Genomic DNA, 19,845 nt, shown 5'->3' with positions numbered 1-19,845 from the left:
CACACGTGATAGAGAAACCAATTATTCATACTTCATTCATAGATTTTATTTTTAATATACCTAGGTATATGTGATGCAGGGCAAGAATATGATGCGACGAACTGGTGTGTTCAAAATGCGTTGGTCCCTTTTGTCCTATAATAGTAGTAAATCACGAGAATCGTATCAAATTCTTATAGATCTTCCATTCACACGTTATTTCTAACACTAAAAATACTTTTAAAAAATCACACACGCGCGCACTCTCACAAATACTGTAGCAAAACTCTTCCGTATAAAGATCCTATTGTCGATTAACGATTTATGTTTGACACGTATCAATTAAGTACTTGCCAATACATAAATATATCCGTATCACAGTAATAAGTATATACAGTATGCTTACACTTATATAATATCCAGATCATTATACACCACGCACCGTATAACCTATTTCTAGTATCGCTGATATTACAAAATTATCATAACCCAATTTAGTATGGGAAGCGATGGTACGCGGGAGTTACGTAACGCGATTTCCTGCGTCCCAAGTTAAAGTAACCGCGTGTTTGAATATCCGTGGCTATGATATTAATCAAGGCATAAACAATTGGCCGTCCATACAGTGCCTGTTGGAAATTAAATTATAAATTAATAACTCGTCGAATTCCTCATTCCCGACATACGACTCTCTCTGTCTTCCGTTTTATTCGTTTCATGTGTTCCTTCTGTATCCTATAGATTCTAATACCTGTTAGTATCAGTATAATCAGAAGTTTCATGTAATTTTCGTATCACCGAAGGAGAAGATAATTACGTCTACTACGCCGATATATTTTAGACAGGTTTAACCGTCATTTGCCGTCGTGATAAAAGAAGAACATTACGCCCTTGTAACGAATTAAAAATGCGACTTTGGAAATATTTCAGATGGCAATAAGTTCGATCGTTTAAATCGTTGCTACAGGTAACGGAAAACGTTGCAAATTCGTACCTGTGAAAAGTCACATCTCGAAAACCATCATTCAATTGTTCCATTCGGTGATCATTTTATCGATGAATACTATCGGCAAGTAAAAGTGTGACTATTGAAAAAACGATCTTAACAATAGAAATTTCTTTGGTTGAAGACGCTGAACTGGCCTTCATCGTCAAATCGCGAACGACCGAAGAAAGCCATCGAATTATGATGAGCTGTTCTCTGATCACAGTCTCGTTTTCGGTGAGATCTGACATCGCGGTCGTCGTCGTCGTTGGCGTGGTCAATGATTTTTTCGTAGTCATCAACTCCGTTGTCGTCTCTGTCGTTTTTGTCGTCTCCGCCGTTGTCGTCGTAGTTGCTTCCGGAGGTCCAATTGGGGTGTAGCTTCCACATCGTGGAAACTTGTCGGGTACCGGTGGAAAGTCCTCGTGCTCACCGACTTTGAATACCAAGGCCATCCCAAGTTCAACATGAAACTCGATGTGGCAATGGAAGAGCCAATACCCTGTTAAATGGTCAATGACATTCTCTTTCAATCTACTTGTGCATCGGTCAGTATAAGGTTTCCGTGCTTCTTGAAAGTTCATTCGAGTCGCTTACCGGGGTTGTTGGCGTGGAAACGGACCACCGTGTAACCTCCATCAGGAACGGTTACTGTATCCTTGATTGGGGCCTGACTGAGCTTTCTTTTAATAAGACCAGCAGCGTCTAGTCTCTTAACTTCATCAACTGTAACATTTTTCCCAACCCTCTCCATGGCGACAACTCGGAAGTCGTGACCGTGTAAGTGAAACGGATGGTTTGCATCATAGGTAAAACCTGTTGATTGAAAATAAGATTTATTGTAGTCGTTGGATTGAAACCCGAATGCTGAACTGAGTCCTCTCTTATCAAACCGTGGGTTTACCTTTGTCGATTAGAACGAGCTCCACCACGCTTCCCAATTTTACTTGGAGAACGTGAGTGCACGCGCAGTAGTTATCTTCACAATTTGTAACGCTACTTTCATTACAGAACTGATCAGGCCGGATCGCTTCGCGTTGTGAGAGCAGTGGAAATTCCGGTAGTTTCATTGATATGTAATTAAGTTGGGGCGTAAATACCCTTTGACTGTTGTTTATCACTAAAAAGGTAGAAAGATTATATCTCTGGATAAGAAGATACTGGAATGGGTCACTTGGGAGACACTTGCACGTGTGTTCATAGTTCAGTGTAATTTATCTGGTTATAAATTATTCTTGAATACGAGTGATGAAAAACTACCTTTGTGAAAGCCGTAGAGATCTTTCCGGTGAAAATGGGGGTTATCTTTTGCGTAAAAATCGTAGGAAATATAGAACTGGTAATCCGGATCTTTGGTGTTGGCCTCGTCGTCGGGATCCAGAGAATACAGCAACGGTATGCTGATCGTCGCATTATTTTCCATGCCTTGATTCAGCGCATTGACTTGCTATTGCAGAGCAGATAAGAGATGCACAAATTACGTGTCAATTTTCCGAAGAAGTATTATTCTTGGCTGCTCGTCGAAAATGATAATGAGCTCACCAACGCTTTCGTTGAGGTTGAAACATTTCGCTCGTAAGACACAGTTGCGGTTGGCTCGACCTCGGGCGCTCCCATATACCGTAGAATTGCTACCTGGTTTGCCCTGGTGAACCGCTCATCGCAGTCCATAAGGCCCCGGAACCGAATCCAATAGTTGTCCTGCTTCTGGTTTGCCTGGAGGATAAAGTCGAATCTCTCCCCAGCGTAGGTAACTAGCGATTCGGCTGAAATCGATCGTGTGGGTTAATTAGATGTTGTAATCTACATATATGAGCTAGGTGGAAACCCTAAATTTTTCCCTCAACTCACCTTCGACCGGTTGGATGTCGTTTCCGTCGGTGCTGATTACATACATGGTGTGATTGTCGATTGAGATCTCTATTGGACAGTTGAGGAACCCGGCGTTTATCACACGGAATCTGTACCTTACGCTCTGAAAGAAGTTCGAAACGGTTAGCTGCATGCACATGAACCCACACGCTGAGTCAATTATGTCAACACATACCTCTTTCACGACGAAAGTGGCGAGGGGAGTTTTGACACCATTGTGGCGACCGAGGCCGTTCACCAGAAGGTTTATGGGCTTGTTGTCACCATCAGCGTGGTGGTGAGCGAGAAACTTATCGGCGCCGGTCTTGTGATCCCAATCCATGACGATCATCGTGTGCTCGATTAAGTCGTAGTACTTAAAGTGAGGGTCCAGACGAGGTGGAACGCGGACTATGAGGGGGCCGATAACACCGTCGCCGCGCTGAAATCCTGCAAATCACAGAATTTTTTGTTGATGAGATTTGAGAAGAAATAAGAAAAGGGTGACCGGGTGTATCCCCCGTACTCACCGGAATGCGAATGCCAAAAGTGGGTCCCGGAGGTGGCGGCGACGTAGTGATACCGGAAGGTGGCTCCCGGATGAATCGGGCACTGCGTTACATAGGGTACGCCGTCCATGTAGGGGGTGCTGCGATGGTGTTGTCCGTGCCAGTGCATGGTCGTGCTCTCCGCGGGCAGCATGTTGTGGACGTCAACTATTATCCTGTCCCCCAGGCAGACCTGAATGAATGTCAAAGGAATTAATAAAGAGATATGCGTTATCGGTAATCGGTCGAGCCTTGTGCATTATCTTGATATATACTTTACTTTTCTCGAGAGTCAAGGAGGAATGGCGCCTACCTCGATCGCGGGTCCTGGCATCTGCCGGTTGACTACGACGAGGGATCGCTTCACGCCGTCGGCCGGAATGCAATCCTGCCTGAAGCAGTCGGTTATATTTGAGAAGCAGTCGAAGCAGGCTTTGCTCATGGTGTGATAAGCCTCGAGACGAAAATCGTAGCGACATTCCATGGAGGGCTCTCCATCCCTGCATCTTCGTCGACAGGGGTGTTTGCTCAGGTCCGTAATTGCCTCGCTTTCGGAGATGAATTTTGGCTCCATGAACGACGCGGGTCCCTCCTCAGTAGCCGTTATCACCGTCTCTGTATGCAAATGTAGAGTAAAACACTACTAATAGACCACATTTCGTCAGAAAAAATATCACACGTAGTTAATACGTCCATGGGAATTTGTCAATTATATATAGCCTCACATAACTGCGTCCTGAGATTCCGACAGCTATTATGTACCGACTATTTATTTCTTTATTCCATTTTTCTTCTATGTGCGAATTAAGTGACGGAGAAGAAACAAAGTAATAAAACACGTACTCCCGACACTATTTAGAAATATGATGAAAAACTATTTCACTCAATTCAATTTCATGCCGATCTTGGCAATCGAAGAAATGATCCAAGGGGGAAAACAATACCGTATTGTTACTAATATAAGCCGAGGTTTTCTTTTATCGTCAACAGCATCCGCCAAAATCATTCTTGTCTTGTACGCGGACCCGTCTTAGGTGCGCACAACTAAGAAAAAACGCCCTGAACTACTGTCTCAGAATTGGGGGTCAGCTTATACTCGGAACAATACGGTATTTCAATTTGTTCAAGGTGCGTTTATTCTCACCTGCAAAGGCTTCGTAACCCAGAGACATTATCTGTGCCCCCAATACCACGAGTTCCAGGCGTAGCAGCATGTTGGATCTGAAACCCATAAAGGAAAATAGGAAAATTAATCCCTTCCCGTGCCATTTAGCTCGACGAAATCCTGGTCCAAGCGATAGGGGACGACGCGACGCGGGCCAAATAGGCCAGATTGTGGCACTATTAAGAAGTGGAAATTTTTTACGTAGGAGGGAAGGGGGAACACGCAGGTATATCTTAAAATTAAACAATACGCGACTCTTCCGCACTTTTGCTTATACACAGTCCGGGCAGGCCACTCACTGTCCATATCCGGCAGCCAACTGAGTGTGTGAGTGGGAAAAACCCGTGGATAAGTAAGAAGTAATGATCCACGCTGGAAGTCATGTACAAATCTTCGATTACTTAGTCATTGTTCGATATTTCTTATCGTTTATGGTCGTAGTTCCTTCGGCGCGGCATTATCTTGCCAAATGTGGGACCTTTGCCTTTTCTAGATGGCTTCCCTGACTGGCGATTTACCTTCCATCGAAGTCCCAACCGTAAGAGAATATATAGAATAAAGTAAGACTATTTATATTAAAGAAATTGTGTTGATACACAACCAGCTGCGATACAAAATTGTTCGAAATCTAGATTTTCGAAAGTGTCACTGATTATTAGTCATTCTAATCAGTGTCAAGATTTCGAACAGTTTATCTTTCGTTGTTTTATTTTCGCATGTTTGAAATTTCGATACATCGGCAGTTCGAAATATCGACCCTTTCAAATTTTGACCCCCATCCTTTGGTACAAACTTTGTATCAACAGTCAGACTCGTCAAAGCAGGGTAACGGGTTAATATCACTCAAGTCAGTCAATTCCTTCACAATGCTCAACTTTTGATAGAAATGTGATTCCGTTATGAGATTCAAAGACTTTAATTCGGGCGTCATGCTTAGCGTGCTGAAAGATAGACGGACTCATTATTTGGACAGGAAAGATTGTGTAACAAAGCGCGTTAATTGTCGCCTGATTACGTGGATCATGTGTGAAAACGAGGGTATTGATCGACTAATGAAGTCTTCATACCGCCTCCAAGTAAGGTTCTCCTTATTTGTAACGTTTACTTTTTATTTCATCCCGCGGCTATGGCTCAATTAAATCTACTACTCACCGCGTGTATACCAATGATTTTTATTTATTCTTGTCTTTATTTCTCACTCCCGATCAACCGTCCGTTTTTTTCCAAACTTTCTAACACGCAGTCGGTCGCTGCTTCAATTTTATTCTGTATAACAGTATTCGATAGTGTATAGGTATATGTACATATCCATAAACGGGCTTACCGCATGTACAAAAATTCCACAATGGCGCAGAATCGAAAAGAAGAAAACATGACAGACGAAATAAAATATCACCTATATTTGCTCGCCGTAACGTGAACAACTTTTACAACATCCAATTAAACGAGCACTTGCGAATCTCGAGCGTTTATATCCCTCCTATTTCGCTTTAAGTAAGCGGGTAGCCGACAGGTTATTTTGCTGCCGTTTCATCACCGTCGTTGCTCCGTCTCCGAATAGACGGAACATCGCGTGCGAGTTGACTTTGCCAATTGGGGAAATATGTAGAATCGGTCGAGTTCTAATCGCGTTTTATTTGATTTCTTATAATCCCAATCGCAAAACGATGAAGATAGTTGGCTATGAATGAACAAACTAGTCTGACTGGTTTCAATTTTCCGTCACCTAATGCGAAAAGATCCGCTAGATTTTCTGTTGAAAGAGTTGGTCCTAAATAACGGTTTTTAGAATTCTTATATCCAAATTAAATCGTACCCTCCGATTCTGAAGACGAGGTCCCGAGATTTGAAATTTGATATTACAAAAAGTAATCTGCACGATTCCCGATTTCCCAAGTTCGCTTATTCATCACTCTCGGTTCCGTTTACTTGACGAAGAATTATTTCTCAGAGGGGCGAAAGAGTCAACAAGGCAGAATTCAATTATTTCACAGTATCGTCCCTCTTTTCAGTTGCATGCAACATAATATGGTCAATATACCATTGTTATCCGGTAGAAAAAAAAAGAAAATGCAATGGCAACAAACCCCGTACCAAATTTGCCGTTGGTTTCTTCTTTCGAAGTATTCCTTTAATTGATGCAAGGCACAATATCACCGAGAATCGAACTTGACGAACTTGATCAATCGAACGGATGTTGAAAACTTTTCCCAGTATTTGGCACTGCACCGCGGGTTAATCCCCCGACTCTGCCGCGTTGCTGATAGCGGAGCTCGAGGAAACCGATTAATCGCGACTACTCCCTGAGGGGAAAAATCGACGAGTGCCTTGAGTGGAGGTGTCGATGCCGAAAGACCGGGTCTCTACGAAGAACTGACGGCCAGTCCGCAGCTCCCGTCTCTATGTATATACGCACAAGACTCGATCGGAGGTCAAACGCACCCCACACGCTCTCCGAGCTGCACGGACAGGTCTCGATGAGCTACCGGACCCCGAAGACGTCATCGGGGATTCCGCAATACCTACGCGCGATGTTAAACGATTCCAGGATTCATCCTCGACGCGTTACGTGCCGGTGTATATTATACAGGTATACCGGCCCCACACGTAATTGGCTCTACGGAAGCGAGAAGATTAATTTAAGGTTCACGCAGTGCGACTCGGGTCCCGGAGGGTTCGATCATTCGTTTCATTCTCTCCTGAGAATTTTCTTTTCAACTTGACTTGTATTTTTGACCATTTATTTTTATTTTCATTTCTTTCACTTTAGCGCAAAACACCCACAGACTTTTGTTCGCGGAGCTGTGAACGCGGCCGAACGTATACATGATTGTTAATAACGAGCATAAGACTGGTAGGAGATAAATTTAACTATAAGTAAAAAATATGCACAAATAACAGATAAAAATGTCGTTAGGTTTAGAAACCGAAATAGTTATTACCACCGCGAGTGCAGCGAGTCTAAACCGCTGCCCGGGGTAGACGGAATTCGATTTGATAATTCTATTTTAAGAACGAATTTTCAATTTATTTTTTAATTTATTTAATTTAATTTCCGGCAGTGGACCGTGCACGCTTCCTTCTTATTCGTCTGTAGCGATCCGGTCGATTGATCCAGGCAGGCACGTATGAGGCATCGTTTACGAAGCCGGATCTCCGTGACGTCGCCGTACATAAAATCCTTAGATAATAAGCAGGTATTGTAATATTTGTGCTATACGTATCGTAAACCTCCTTATATGTAGCGTTATATAGACTGCGATATTACCTCAACTGGATCCAAAAAAAAGTCTATTTCAACCGCTTGGTTTACCTGCATCATCGAGGAATTTGCGAATTTCTCGAATCAGCATATGGCGAAAATAACCACCTGCTTATGCAAATTACCTTTATTACTTGCCAGAGATTCCAGATCGCAATTGGAGTATTTGCATATTTCAAAAATCTAATACGCAAAATAGACAGATCGTATTTCTCATTTCGGAATAAACAAATTATCGCAGATACCGCATATAGAATCTGGGCAGATCCTAACAATAAAAAAGCAAATTTGAAGCCTAAAATTTCTGGTAAGAAGTTATCGTTTTCATCCCACAAGAAGTTGCATTATTGAACGAAAATTTTGTTTTTCATCATTTCAGCACGTTCAAATCGCGTGGTACGTGAATGTATTTGCAATTCTCAGATCAGGATAATGTACACCTATAGATATGTGTATATGTATACAGCGCATGGCAGTCACGACGTAAGACGCGAAACACTTTTATTCGGAAAAGAAGAAGGCCACGCGCACTTCATATCCTGCAGAGGAAACTTGAATTACAGATATTATGTCCTACGTGCACCTCAAACATTTCACAGTGAACTCTGTTGTTGTTCCAGTCCATCGTGCCGCAACCTTTCACTTTATAATATCACGATGCAGACACGTGCGTAAAACAATATACGCAATTCTTACAGCTTACGTAGGACCGCATGGCACGTATACAAAATACGTACTGACATCGATTAACAACGAGCCGAAGAATTTTCTATAATTATTGGAATCGAGGGCAGGATGCACGCAGCGCGTTGCAAGCTTTTTAACGGAAGTTCTCAAGGGCGGTTCGGGCAGCCATGAAAACCGGCTTTTGCAGTCCCGGAAGGGACGATCCCCCGATTCAGCTGCATCAAATTAGCGATGAACATATCTCGCGTCATACGCCCGTTACAGGTGTGTACCTGTGATATCGTAGACGGTCCCGAGAACGCGATATTACATATATCGATTCTTGAAATTCATTCGGTCATGACGCCGACAAGGACATTGAAGAGCTTCTAAAAACTGCAGAGCGTAAATTTAAATTAGCGGGTTCCCTTCCCGGCGTAATTACTGCGCGCCTTTGATTCTACCTTGGCGGCGTTTAACAACCTTACTTCGAAACTTCGAAGGATGTATCGGATTTTCAAACGAAACGCGAATGCAGAGAGATGAAATTCGTATTAGCAAATTGATATTCCTGATTCAAAATTAACGATTGACAGTTATTCCAGATTTTTGGAAATCAGAATATTCCCTCTTGATTTCAAATTCAAGACACGATACTCCCATTCCGTAGAGATTCGCAATCAGTCATATGCGTAATGCACGCGCTATGCCTAATTGGAGGCCTAGAAACTGTGAATAGTACAGGCATATATTTACTTGAGTTGTAAAAGGGTGAACGGGTTTATTGCGAGTCTTCAAATTTATAGCTACTGCGGAAGCGTTGCTCTTACGTCGCCACATACAGGTATTAATTTCCGCAATATCGGGTATTTTCGTTTGTTCTTAACTCTTCCGCGGGGAATTCGCAGCCAGCGCAATTGTGCCGCACAAGGATATTTTCTGTCAAAAATGTGCAATCACTCCGTGATATAATTACTATGAGGGAAAACCGCACGAAACTTCAGGGAAAACAAAACTTGCCTGACTGCAATGTTCAATCAGGCGTTCACACTGAAATCGAAAAATTTGTTCGCCTAAACGAGGATAGAAGAAAAACCCGTCATCGTGAATCTTACCGTGCGGTGTGGGACAATTAAGTAATACGGTAAAAGTATATGTAGGTAATGAATAAGTGCAGGTTTATTTACGCGTCTGATAGGCACAGCTAGCAAGCAATTATCAGAATGAATGCACCGGGAATAATCCGAGAGCCGTGCAAGCGTTACTTGAAAAAGATAGGTATAATAAATGTATGTTTTTTTAATTTAGACAGTTACCTCACGTTTCTTCGTCTTATGAATACATAAACGATAAACCAGGTATATATATATATATATATATATATGTGCGCATGCAATATACTTCCTAGTGTATTAACTCGGGAACTTGCTCACTAGCTGTATTATATTTGCGGATAAACCAGTACGTATTCATTATTTATATCCGTATCGTGTTATAGCGCATTGAGTTCAATCGAAGCAGTAGAACAGCGGCTTCACACTTTTGCGCCCCGTGATCAAAACCCGGTATTTTTTATTTTTTTTTCCTCTTTTTTTTTTTTTATTCACCCGTGTCCGTAGAAGGTTACTTCACGAATGTTAGGAAAGTCGAAAACTTTGACCGTTATTTTCTCGAAAACGGTTGAGTGTTGACGGATAAGCCGAGACACGTGTCCGCTTATTTTGACCCCCTCTTCCAGCGTACGAAGTTTCAGGGAAATCGGTTGTGGACACGTCTGATGTTCTCCTCGTAAGTCACGTCGAGATTCGTCATACAAAATAGAAGGACCGAACAACGGGGATTAAGTAGAAAAAAGAATCGAAAAACAAGATGATTTCTGTACGTAGCGAAGTTGTAAAATTAACCTTTCACATTCCTTTCAACGTTAACAAATCACCGCATGAGAACAATTCTGCTAGCCATTAGTTTTCGAAGACGGGCTCACAGAATGGCAGGGTTCAGTGACTGGCGAAAATCAACCGCGGATACTTGAACTATGCATTGGCTATCGTAGTAATCTCGATTCTTTTTCAGCTACCGTACCGATGGGTATACTATACCAGGCAAATATTAAAAAGAAAAGGTTTCTTCGCATATGACGGGAACACCCCGGCGGGATGCCGAAACGATGCAAAAGCCATTCTTGGAAAAACCCGGTATCGAAGACCCAGCTCGGAACAACCGCTCGTTCCTGTTTTGTTCTTTTTTTCTTATTGTTAGTTCCTATTCTACTCTTTTCCTCGTCGGGAAATCCCTGGACGCTGCCAAGCCGCAAGATCCGAAGAAATGGGTGATACGTTACCTCGGATCGTCACCGTGGTCAACGAGGGTTGTACATAATTTTTAAGGAAAAGTCGGGGAGAAAAATCATTATTGTGCAATATCCGGATGATCCTCAAGGCTTGACTTTTCAATATATACGAATAAATTTTGTGTTCATCGTGGTTTAATAAATTTCAGACAATCTTAAATGTGCGAAGTAACTATTTTTCCTAAACACGCATCGTTACCGTAACGTCGCTAACTTCATCCTCATTAATCGATTCCATCGAGGGCTTTGAATCGCAATAATTTTTGTTCGTTTTCAAATAAAATTATTTGGCAATTAATTATAGGCTCCCTTCAAATTTTCATAGCATACGGTTAATTTTATTTGTTGGGCGTTCGCTCTTGTCGCAAACTTGTTGCAAATAAAATGGAACCTGTTTTCAACTTCTTGATACGTCTAACTGAGAAGGTTACCGTCGTAGTCCATTAATGGGCGGATTCACAGAGCAGTGAATAATTCTAGAGTTTAACGAACCAAAAGGTAATACATATCCCGTTTATCGCTTTCCATAAGCTGAACTCTCACGAGCCGCTGGTTTCGGCCGCATTGTGGAATTTGTGTAGCTTTCGCAACTGTAAACGATCGGTCGCCTAAATTTGTCGATACCCAATTTTCGGCCGTTTATACCTAATACGTAAAGCGAAATTCGATACGTATGTAAATTTTGGATCGATATCCGTGAAAAAGACCGGAGTCAAAAACAATCCGCCGACTACGATGATCGGGTCTTGTATAATGTAGGAAAAAAATAAACGGAAATTGACGCGATCGCGTGCAAATACGAACATATATATATATATATATATATATATACATTATTTTATCTTGGCACACTCTGTTTGGCCGACACACAGCTGTTGTACGAGTAACGCAGCATTGTCTAGAAGAATATACATGACGTTACATGGTCACGTATTCATCGTGCAAATTCGATTTCGCACCGTATTTAATTCGCGTAAAATGTAAGGTCGAATTTATTTCTCAAGGCTCCACAGTCGAGTGTACAATACAGCGTGCCAGTGGAATTTTATTAGTCGCATATGCCGCAGCCGCATGAAGTTTTTGTCACGTGCAATTTGCTTGAGGTTAAAAAAATATTTATCAAAACTAATTCAATGCACTGTTTATACCCATGCCGAGTATATCGTAACATTGTGAGTTAATTAGCCGACAAGCATTAAATGCCGACAAGGTGACGATGTTATTTCTACTATAGGTATAACGGAAAGATGATAAATTATTCTAAAATTGCGCATCGTAAATATTCCATTCAAGTTTTAATGCATTAAACCTCTAAACGAGCTGTGTAATACGCGTGTGGTTACTATAGGTGCAATGATTAATTGACTCAACGTACGGTTCTAATCGCAATTCGCACTGTTACACGTCGATTCTTAAATAGCTCGTATGAGATTGAAAAAACATAGGTATAAGTTTTACGTAAGAATGGTAGTTATGGCTAAAATGCAGCGATTGAAATTGCCGGCTGTTTTGATCCTGCGGGATTGTGTAAGTGGAAACAAACTTCAGTACTGATTTTACATAACACGTGAATCCACATTCTCTCGATTGCCGCCGCGTCTCTTAACGTGCGCTACAGACATCGAGGCATATACAGCGAATATATAGCATAATGAACGAAACGGATTTTCAAAAATTTTACCAGGCTTTAGCAACATTCTTAACCACCCGGATTTGTATCCGAATCGTCACTATTATCAACTATTACACCTGCATTCAATCTACAGCCGTCATTAGGGTACTTAGGTACGTAAATATAACTATTGACGGTCAATTGGTGCTTCTACGAATCTCTTACTTTCATAATTTCTTACAGATTTTCATGTTTACATTCACACACGTGAGTGTTTATTTCGCAAGGAGCGATACGCGGACAAAATGGCAAATGTCAGCTAGCCGTATGATAAAATACAAATCCAACGTCTGACTTGAATGCGTACGGAAGAATATGTACCTATACCCACACATGTTGCAACGTGAAATATTCGAAACATTTTTTTAACATCACGTCTCTTGCGTTGACGCAATAACAACTTAACGTTTGAATATTTTTACAAAATATATTTGGAAAATGTTTTTTAGATACATTTCCAAGCTAATCTTGTAACATTGTCATACGTAGAAGTTTTTAGAACCTATTAAAAATCTATTCAAATATTACAAAAACATTGTATCCCTATTGAATGGTGTTTTTTAAAAGTTTCAAAAATATTATTGTGCCCAGAGCATACTGTATATTCGAGGCAAAATACTGCAGAGTATGGCGTCAAGATCCGGCCTAACAATAAGACGAAACGTTTTATATAATTTTTTTTCTTCACCTTACACATACTCCAACGTAATTTGAATTGTGTAACGTGTGGATAGCCGTGCAATATTCGCTACCTTTTTATATGGGAACTTTCTTGCGTACGTTAATTCTCATCTGTTATTCTGCGATTCGCGCTCAAAGATTAACGACCAGTAGATGTCTTCCTCCGGAGCCTCGTTATTAATTTTTTTATCTGATTTTTTTCTTCCATTCGCTACAGCACAAAGATCCATTGCGTCATGAATTATTTTCTAAACCGAGATCATTTCATCATCAATAGTAACGTTTTTAGTTCGATTACAATCGATTCTCTTCCGAATTCTGGTAAGCAAACTTGCTCGACAATATGACAAAGGATGGTCAAATTCTTCAGGTGGGTACGATTAGGCAATGTTCTACGTACAGTCATTGTTTTTAGTCTATTTCACCGTATCACCTCGGTTCCGTTGATGTTACTTTACTTCATTCCTCGTTGATCGACAGCACGCATTCCAAATATTTCAGAATTGCGCAACAGAGCGCAATCTACGAAAAAGATAACGTGTGATAATCATTGATGATGCCAGTAACTGAGTAATTTTATCATTTTGAATAACAAACGATCGCCGACACACGCGGAACACACGCCAGCTCATAAAAATGCAACCGCACCGCATGTTACGTCGGGATCCCAAGAATTCGAACGAGAAGAACCGAGTCAAGATCTCGGCGGACTTTCTCGACGCGCCAGACGACGAATTAAATTAATCCAATTTTCAACCGCGATTTCAGCGAAAAGAAAGAGAATTTCCTTGACTTCTCTTTCTCTCTCTCTCTCTCTCTCTCTCTGTCAGCAGTCCCGTAGAAATTAAGAACAGATTTTTTTCATGCTGCAATATTTTAATTTAGCAGTTGTGTAATTATTGCTCAATATGCTTGCAGCGACTCATCACCAGCGTATTCGAGTGATATTTTATTTTCTATACTTCTATAGTTCGAATTCAGTAAATGTAGTCAAGCCAAGTAAAGCGAAAACAAGCTTGGCCGGCGACGTCTAGGGAATTTCCCGCGCCGCGAACTTCCATACACGATCAATTATAGCCAGTATATCGGCCAATTTTCCCTTTTGTACAATCACTGATACGCAGTACACATTACATTCGACCCCTTTTACTTGACCATAATAACGTATGTCCAGCTTCTCGTTCCTTGCACTCGTCATCTTTCGCGTGCAATTCATTAGCGTAAATTTGAATTTTTCCCGATAGTCAAATTACATTCCGCTCCCAGAGACGATTGTCACATGTCAAGTGGATACCCTGTGAGTATATATAATATACATGCGGTACATCGCATGTGCGATGAAGGACCACAGCTAGTCTTTCGTACAAATTCATTCCCACGGTTAACCGCATCTACTGAGACTATTTATACTATAACTACGAATATTATATCTTGTATCCTCAGAGAAGTCGTAGCCTACCTGGTTCTCACATTTTCCAAGATTACCTACCCATAATCTGGTAACCTTGCGAAATTCTATTGTACCCACGTGTTGCATAAGAAGATCGCACGAGCTTTGCCATTAATTAAATTAAATTAATAAAATGTGTGCGTGCGTGTGTGTTTGTGTGTGTGTCAGAGATTTCAACTAATTTAAAAATTAACCTCTATATCAGAAAGTTTGTTGACAGACACTTTTGCCTTAATTGCGTTTCTTTGTTATTTTTTCCTCCTGAAAGTTGCAAAGTTACACTCTAAATCATTCATTGTCAGCATGGAAATCATTTTGTTGATGAATCGTTTGTAACCTGCGTAATTAGTGCATGATTTTTCGATAGTCATAACCATGTCGAATTGAAGACTCGTCCTCGTAATCCAACGTAAAAGTACTTTACAGGAAAACAAGATGGATTTCGCAATCCGAGTGGCCGGTATGCCGATGTCAAGGCACCGGCTGTAAGCATGCACGTCAGCCCTGGTCGACGAGGACTCGAGAAGAAGGCTAATCTCTCTAATGTGTACATACATTACATACTCGGGGACGAGTTTACGACGGAGCCTTTTTGTAACGCGTGCAGGTATATCAACGTTATGTATTATTTCTCGGAGTGGCAGTGGCAAAATTACGAAACCCCATATATGCGGACGCTACGACTCGTTAATGTCACCAGCAAGACTTTTTCGGTCTCCTCGGAATGAAACAAGTACCAGAATTTGTAACGAGATGAAAAAAGTTATCGAATCAACTGAATTTGTGGTCACGGGCGGCGATGTTAAGATTTATTTGAGTCGACTCAAGATCTATCGGTCTAATCAAATTTTTAGTTGATTCAACTAAATTCAATTAATTTTTTTAGAGCATCAAAGGTATTTTGTTTAATTAAGCAAGTATATCGCGTTCGCCGCATTTAGTTGAATCAGACGAGTATCAATTGATTCAAATGACCCTTTCACTTCGTGTATGATGTGATAATATGTTTCTCGGCGGATACATAATCCATAATTAACGGGGTTTAACCGGGGCAGTTTAATTAAGGTTTAATTAAGACACGGATGACCAAACGCACCAGCAATAAGCAGCACCCGCATGGCGGCTCATGTAGGTACTATCTCTAATCTTTCGGTGGCCTAAGCGACCACCCAGCACCAGGATTCCCTGGTTCACTAATGTTTGCCTAGATTTTCAAATGTAGGATAGGACTGTCATAATCATACAGCGTGCGGATACTCCCGAATTTCGAGCGCACGCTGCGCTGGGATACAATCATATCGTACGTAATTATTATTATCATACGTCAGGGCAACAATTATAGCATATTTTTCGATTTGTCATCCGATTATACGCGCGTGCTTACTTTTCAAATTTAAATGACCAATACACCCAGCTCACTCCGCATCGAGTCCAGCCTCACGGAGAGGATGACAAACAACCTAGCAGTTGTGCCGCGGGCAAACATCAAGTGGGCAACACTTCTTGAGCATCGAGTTTAAGAACGCGTTACAGTGAATTGGTATGCAAGGACACATCGCGATCATGAACGAAGAATCGATAATATTGCGTTGATGAACATGTCTCACAGTCTTTTCATGAACATCGTTTGTTATACTTGCGTATGTGAACGATATTTTAAACGGCGAACAATTGTAACGTTAGATGGTCAGAAATTGGAACAATTAGCCATCTCATGATTATAAGCGTGGATGAACTTGTACTCACCGATCGATTCCGTAAACTGGCCCGTTCGCAAGAGGAGACGAAAGTTTCACCGCGTGTTGATCCAGAGTACTGTTGTTTTCCTTTTCTTCTTCTTCTTGGTCTCACGAGGAGCACGCGCTTCTGCGGTTTGTCTCCTTCCGTGGATGGGACGCAATCAACCATCATGTGTAGGGTGGTCCTCGTCCTCGCCAACGGAGCGAGCAGAGACGACTGTGTTGTTTCGATGTCCATAGCACGTGGAACTGATGTTCGACTGAACACGCACGTGAAACAGAAATTAGAGAAGGAAGAGGAATTCTTTGTTGTGTACCGGTAACCGGACACGTGACTAATTTTCAAATCAGTAGAATAACGAACAAATTGCACTCGTACGTCGAGCAAATGTGCCAAGAATTTTCTGATACATATGTATAATATTAAGTGGTTTCTGCAACAACGGGCACCGGTATCATCAATTTATACGGTGATACAGGTGTTCAACACTTCGCCTCGCTTCTGCGAAAGAAATTGTCCGGTCGTTACACGGTATGGCGAATATATAAAAAATCTAAACACGTATGAAAAAATGTTGCAACTTGGTCGGGACATTTGCAGCCGAGCCAACATGAATTGCCATCGGATAAACCTTCGGTATTTACTCGACGATAAAATTGCGATATAGCAGAGGTGTAACCTGTAATCTTCCAACTTGTGCGCAATTCTACGTGAAAGACGTCAGCGAATCGGCAGAAATTGAAATGACACGAAATGACTACGGTCGCACTTTTACTTGCGGCTACAAGCGTCGTGTGATGTGCAGTCGAAAATATCGACGACTCTTACCGACCACACAAGACCGTCCAGGTACATACATTATTATCTAACGCTAACTCTTTCTCGTTTCGAGCCCAGTTCTATACGAGTTACAATGCCATGCCTCTGTAAATCAAAGACAGCAGAGAGGACCGCGATAATGACTAATTACCAATTCCAAACTTCGCGGCTGCCGTTGCCTTGGCTCACATACATGCTTGAATGCCCAGCGAAGGAACCCCAATTCGAATGCGCCATGAAAAGAATTATTATCAGCTAAAGCCAAGCATCTGCAGGCCTTAAGATTCTCGTTTTTGATTAGCGGCCACGCAAGCCCCGTTGAAAAAATTTCACCGGCGGCATTAATCGTGTTTCACGTACCGAGAAGTATAGTTACGTTTACCTGTAAGACTTTATTGTATAACAGATAGTGCATCGCTCAGTCGATTGTCTACCGACAATATCGAGCATCGAGAATTTGTGTAAATCTTCAGTAATATATCCTCATAATGCGTCATGTCATAATATTTCAATTATAATGTATGAAGCTTGATTGAGGTATCGATACGCGAAATCGACTGTTCCAAAAACAGAAAACGTGCGAAATTTTTCACCCTTCCGATCAAGGATTCATTCGCAATTAAACTTTCATGGTCGCTAGCAGGTTAAAAACGGGTTTAAGAAGACGATTTCGTTTTACGCGTTTGTGAAAATGGAAACTACAAATAATAGTTTATTCAATAGAAAGATTCGAAGCGGGGAAAGTTTTTGCCTCGCAATTATTAATATTCGCACATAGACAATGGTCAATGAAACTTGTTGCAATATTGTACTTTGCATGGCAATAAAAGATTTGCATCGATAGCTGCAGATTATTCAAACACTCTGCGGCTCGTTATAGGATGAACGTTCAATAATTGTGATACCCATGCGCTTCGACAATCGCGTTACGTACTTCGTCCAATGTTGTTCTCGTCCGATGCGTGATAATATGTTCGAATATTTAACAGCGACTACTTATCGCGAACCCTAATGCTTGTGGACATTGTTTCATAACTTGAGAAAAAATATAATATACGAGAAGATTAGAACGCGCTCGTTATCTTTATATATCCCAAGCGTAGAAGCCGGATGATCCACGCGTGAATTTGTTTGCACAAGTATTGTTGTACGCAAGGCGTCGCGCCGCGCCGACGAGAGCGGTTGATTTAACTGCAGGCAGTAATAAAAAAAATTAACGCGTGGTGTGCCGACGGATTTGATTATACCTGCGTCAACTGAGATTCCATAAAACGGGTGAAAAAATAATACAGAATTGAATTCGCTTCCTGACTGGCTGTATAAAGTTATCAACTTCACATCACGTGCTAAAAGGAGAGAGAACGAACAAAAAAATTTCGACCGGCCTGACCTTGCGAAATTGTTTGTAAAATTCCTTGTCGCAGGTGTCCCCATGCTTAATGCGCGAGACACTGTACTTCGCGCTCGCGGTTTTCTCTCTACGAGAATAAAGATGTCAGTGATCTGAGATTAGTTCGCAGGCGGACAGTGTTAGGCGGGGGATAGCTAGGTCGGGTAAAAATGTGAGTGCTATGGCCTCAATGGACTTGCTATACTTGTCGCGCGTATTAAGGGGGTGCCCTGGTCGATTTCGACGTTGTCGTGTATGTATCTCCAAATATCAAAGTAACACGTATCTCAAACGCGGAAAAAGGTCATTATATATACATGGTGAGGGTAAAAATATAGAAAGATCAAAATACCGAAGGGCCCACAGTATCGAATCTTTTAAAAAGCGAAAACTCAATTTATAAATCATTTAGAAACGTTGAAGGTCGAAGTATGGGGAATTAAAAGATTAGAAGGGTCAGTACATAGGATGCGAAACTGTAAAATGGTCAGAATTTCTCTCAACAATCACTCGATAATATACAGATATTACTGTTCCATGTTATAACCTTTCTATAATTTGTCTTTCTGTACTTCGACTTTCTATATTTTCAGTTTTCTGTGTTTGAACTTTTCACATTTATAAATTCTACGAATAAGATTTCCCCGTGTGTGAAAATTCGATATTCTGATCCTTTAATCAATCGTAATTCTAAACAAAAACGCTTCAGTACAGTTTCGTTTGACGCAGAAATAGAGAACCAGCGTGAAATCTTCGAGTTCACTATTGCGACTTCGTAGAATCCGTGCCATTTCTTTATTTCTGCGTCAAATGAAAAATACCCACGGTCGCAACCGTGACCGATGGTTTACATCAAAATGTTGCAGTTCAATATATATATATATGCGTTGCATTGTTAATAACAATATTTTTTCCTTTACGCCAATGGTAAGAATTACCTTTTCAGACACTGCTTTTCATTCGACAAAAAGATTGAAGTCCGGCGATCGGCTTCGATGTTTCGATCAAACTTCCGAAATATGTAATTGATTTTTCTAAACTTCGTACCGTTACAATGACGCTACTAACCTCCAAAGTCATTCTACGCTGCTATTTTCGCGATTACCAACCACGCCGTGTAGGAATGAACTACGTAGGTTTGAACCATGCAGGGCAATCCTTTGCGATTCGAAAAATTTGTAGCTCGATCACGCTAGCTTGATCTATACGTTTTACCTATGCCAATTTCGCGGAGAATTGAACCCGTCGGAACGAACGATTCTCAAACGTACACGGAATGCCGGAACT

The 19,845-nt window shown here is 41.3% G+C and overlaps 1 protein-coding gene across 2 annotated transcripts; it reads right to left on the bottom strand.

The window, feature by feature from the left end:
- Positions 1 to 24: 24 nt before the first annotated feature.
- LOC124181040 (laccase-1-like) lies at positions 25 to 19,837 on the bottom strand. Of its 2 annotated transcripts, XM_046567181.1 has the most exons (12): positions 19,497 to 19,837; positions 16,356 to 16,608; positions 4,508 to 4,584; positions 3,677 to 3,978; positions 3,346 to 3,556; positions 3,012 to 3,265; positions 2,816 to 2,939; positions 2,507 to 2,730; positions 2,225 to 2,411; positions 1,869 to 2,084; positions 1,562 to 1,780; positions 25 to 1,466 (listed from the first exon to the last, which is right to left on the bottom strand). In XM_046567181.1, exons 3-12 carry the CDS (start codon positions 4,575 to 4,577, stop codon positions 1,030 to 1,032), a joined length of 2,244 nt encoding a protein of 747 aa, XP_046423137.1. In that variant the 5' UTR covers positions 4,578 to 4,584; positions 16,356 to 16,608; positions 19,497 to 19,837; the 3' UTR covers positions 25 to 1,029. The 2 variants fall into 2 exon arrangements, with proteins under 2 accessions (XP_046423137.1, XP_046423136.1); XM_046567180.1 differs by lacking the exons at positions 16,356 to 16,608; positions 19,497 to 19,837 and adding an exon at positions 6,623 to 6,907.
- Between the last annotated feature and the right edge of the window lie 8 nt (positions 19,838 to 19,845).

Source organism: Neodiprion fabricii, chromosome 4 (assembly GCF_021155785.1).
Source record: "Neodiprion fabricii isolate iyNeoFabr1 chromosome 4, iyNeoFabr1.1, whole genome shotgun sequence".
Classification (NCBI taxonomy): domain Eukaryota; kingdom Metazoa; phylum Arthropoda; class Insecta; order Hymenoptera; family Diprionidae; genus Neodiprion; species Neodiprion fabricii.
The sequence above is the reverse complement of the archived record's forward strand: the minus strand, read 5'-3'. Positions and strand labels throughout refer to the sequence as shown.

Coding starts and splice junctions, on each gene's coding strand:
- LOC124181040 (XM_046567181.1), bottom strand. CDS start 4,577: ATGCTGCTACGCCTGGAACTCGTGGTATTGGGGGCACAGATAATGTCT. Junction 2,731..2,815: donor CGACATCCAACCGGTCGAAG/GTGAGTTGAGGG, acceptor GATCGATTTCAG/CCGAATCGCTAGTTACCTAC. Junction 2,412..2,506: donor CAACCTCAACGAAAGCGTTG/GTGAGCTCATTA, acceptor GCTCTGCAATAG/CAAGTCAATGCGCTGAATCA.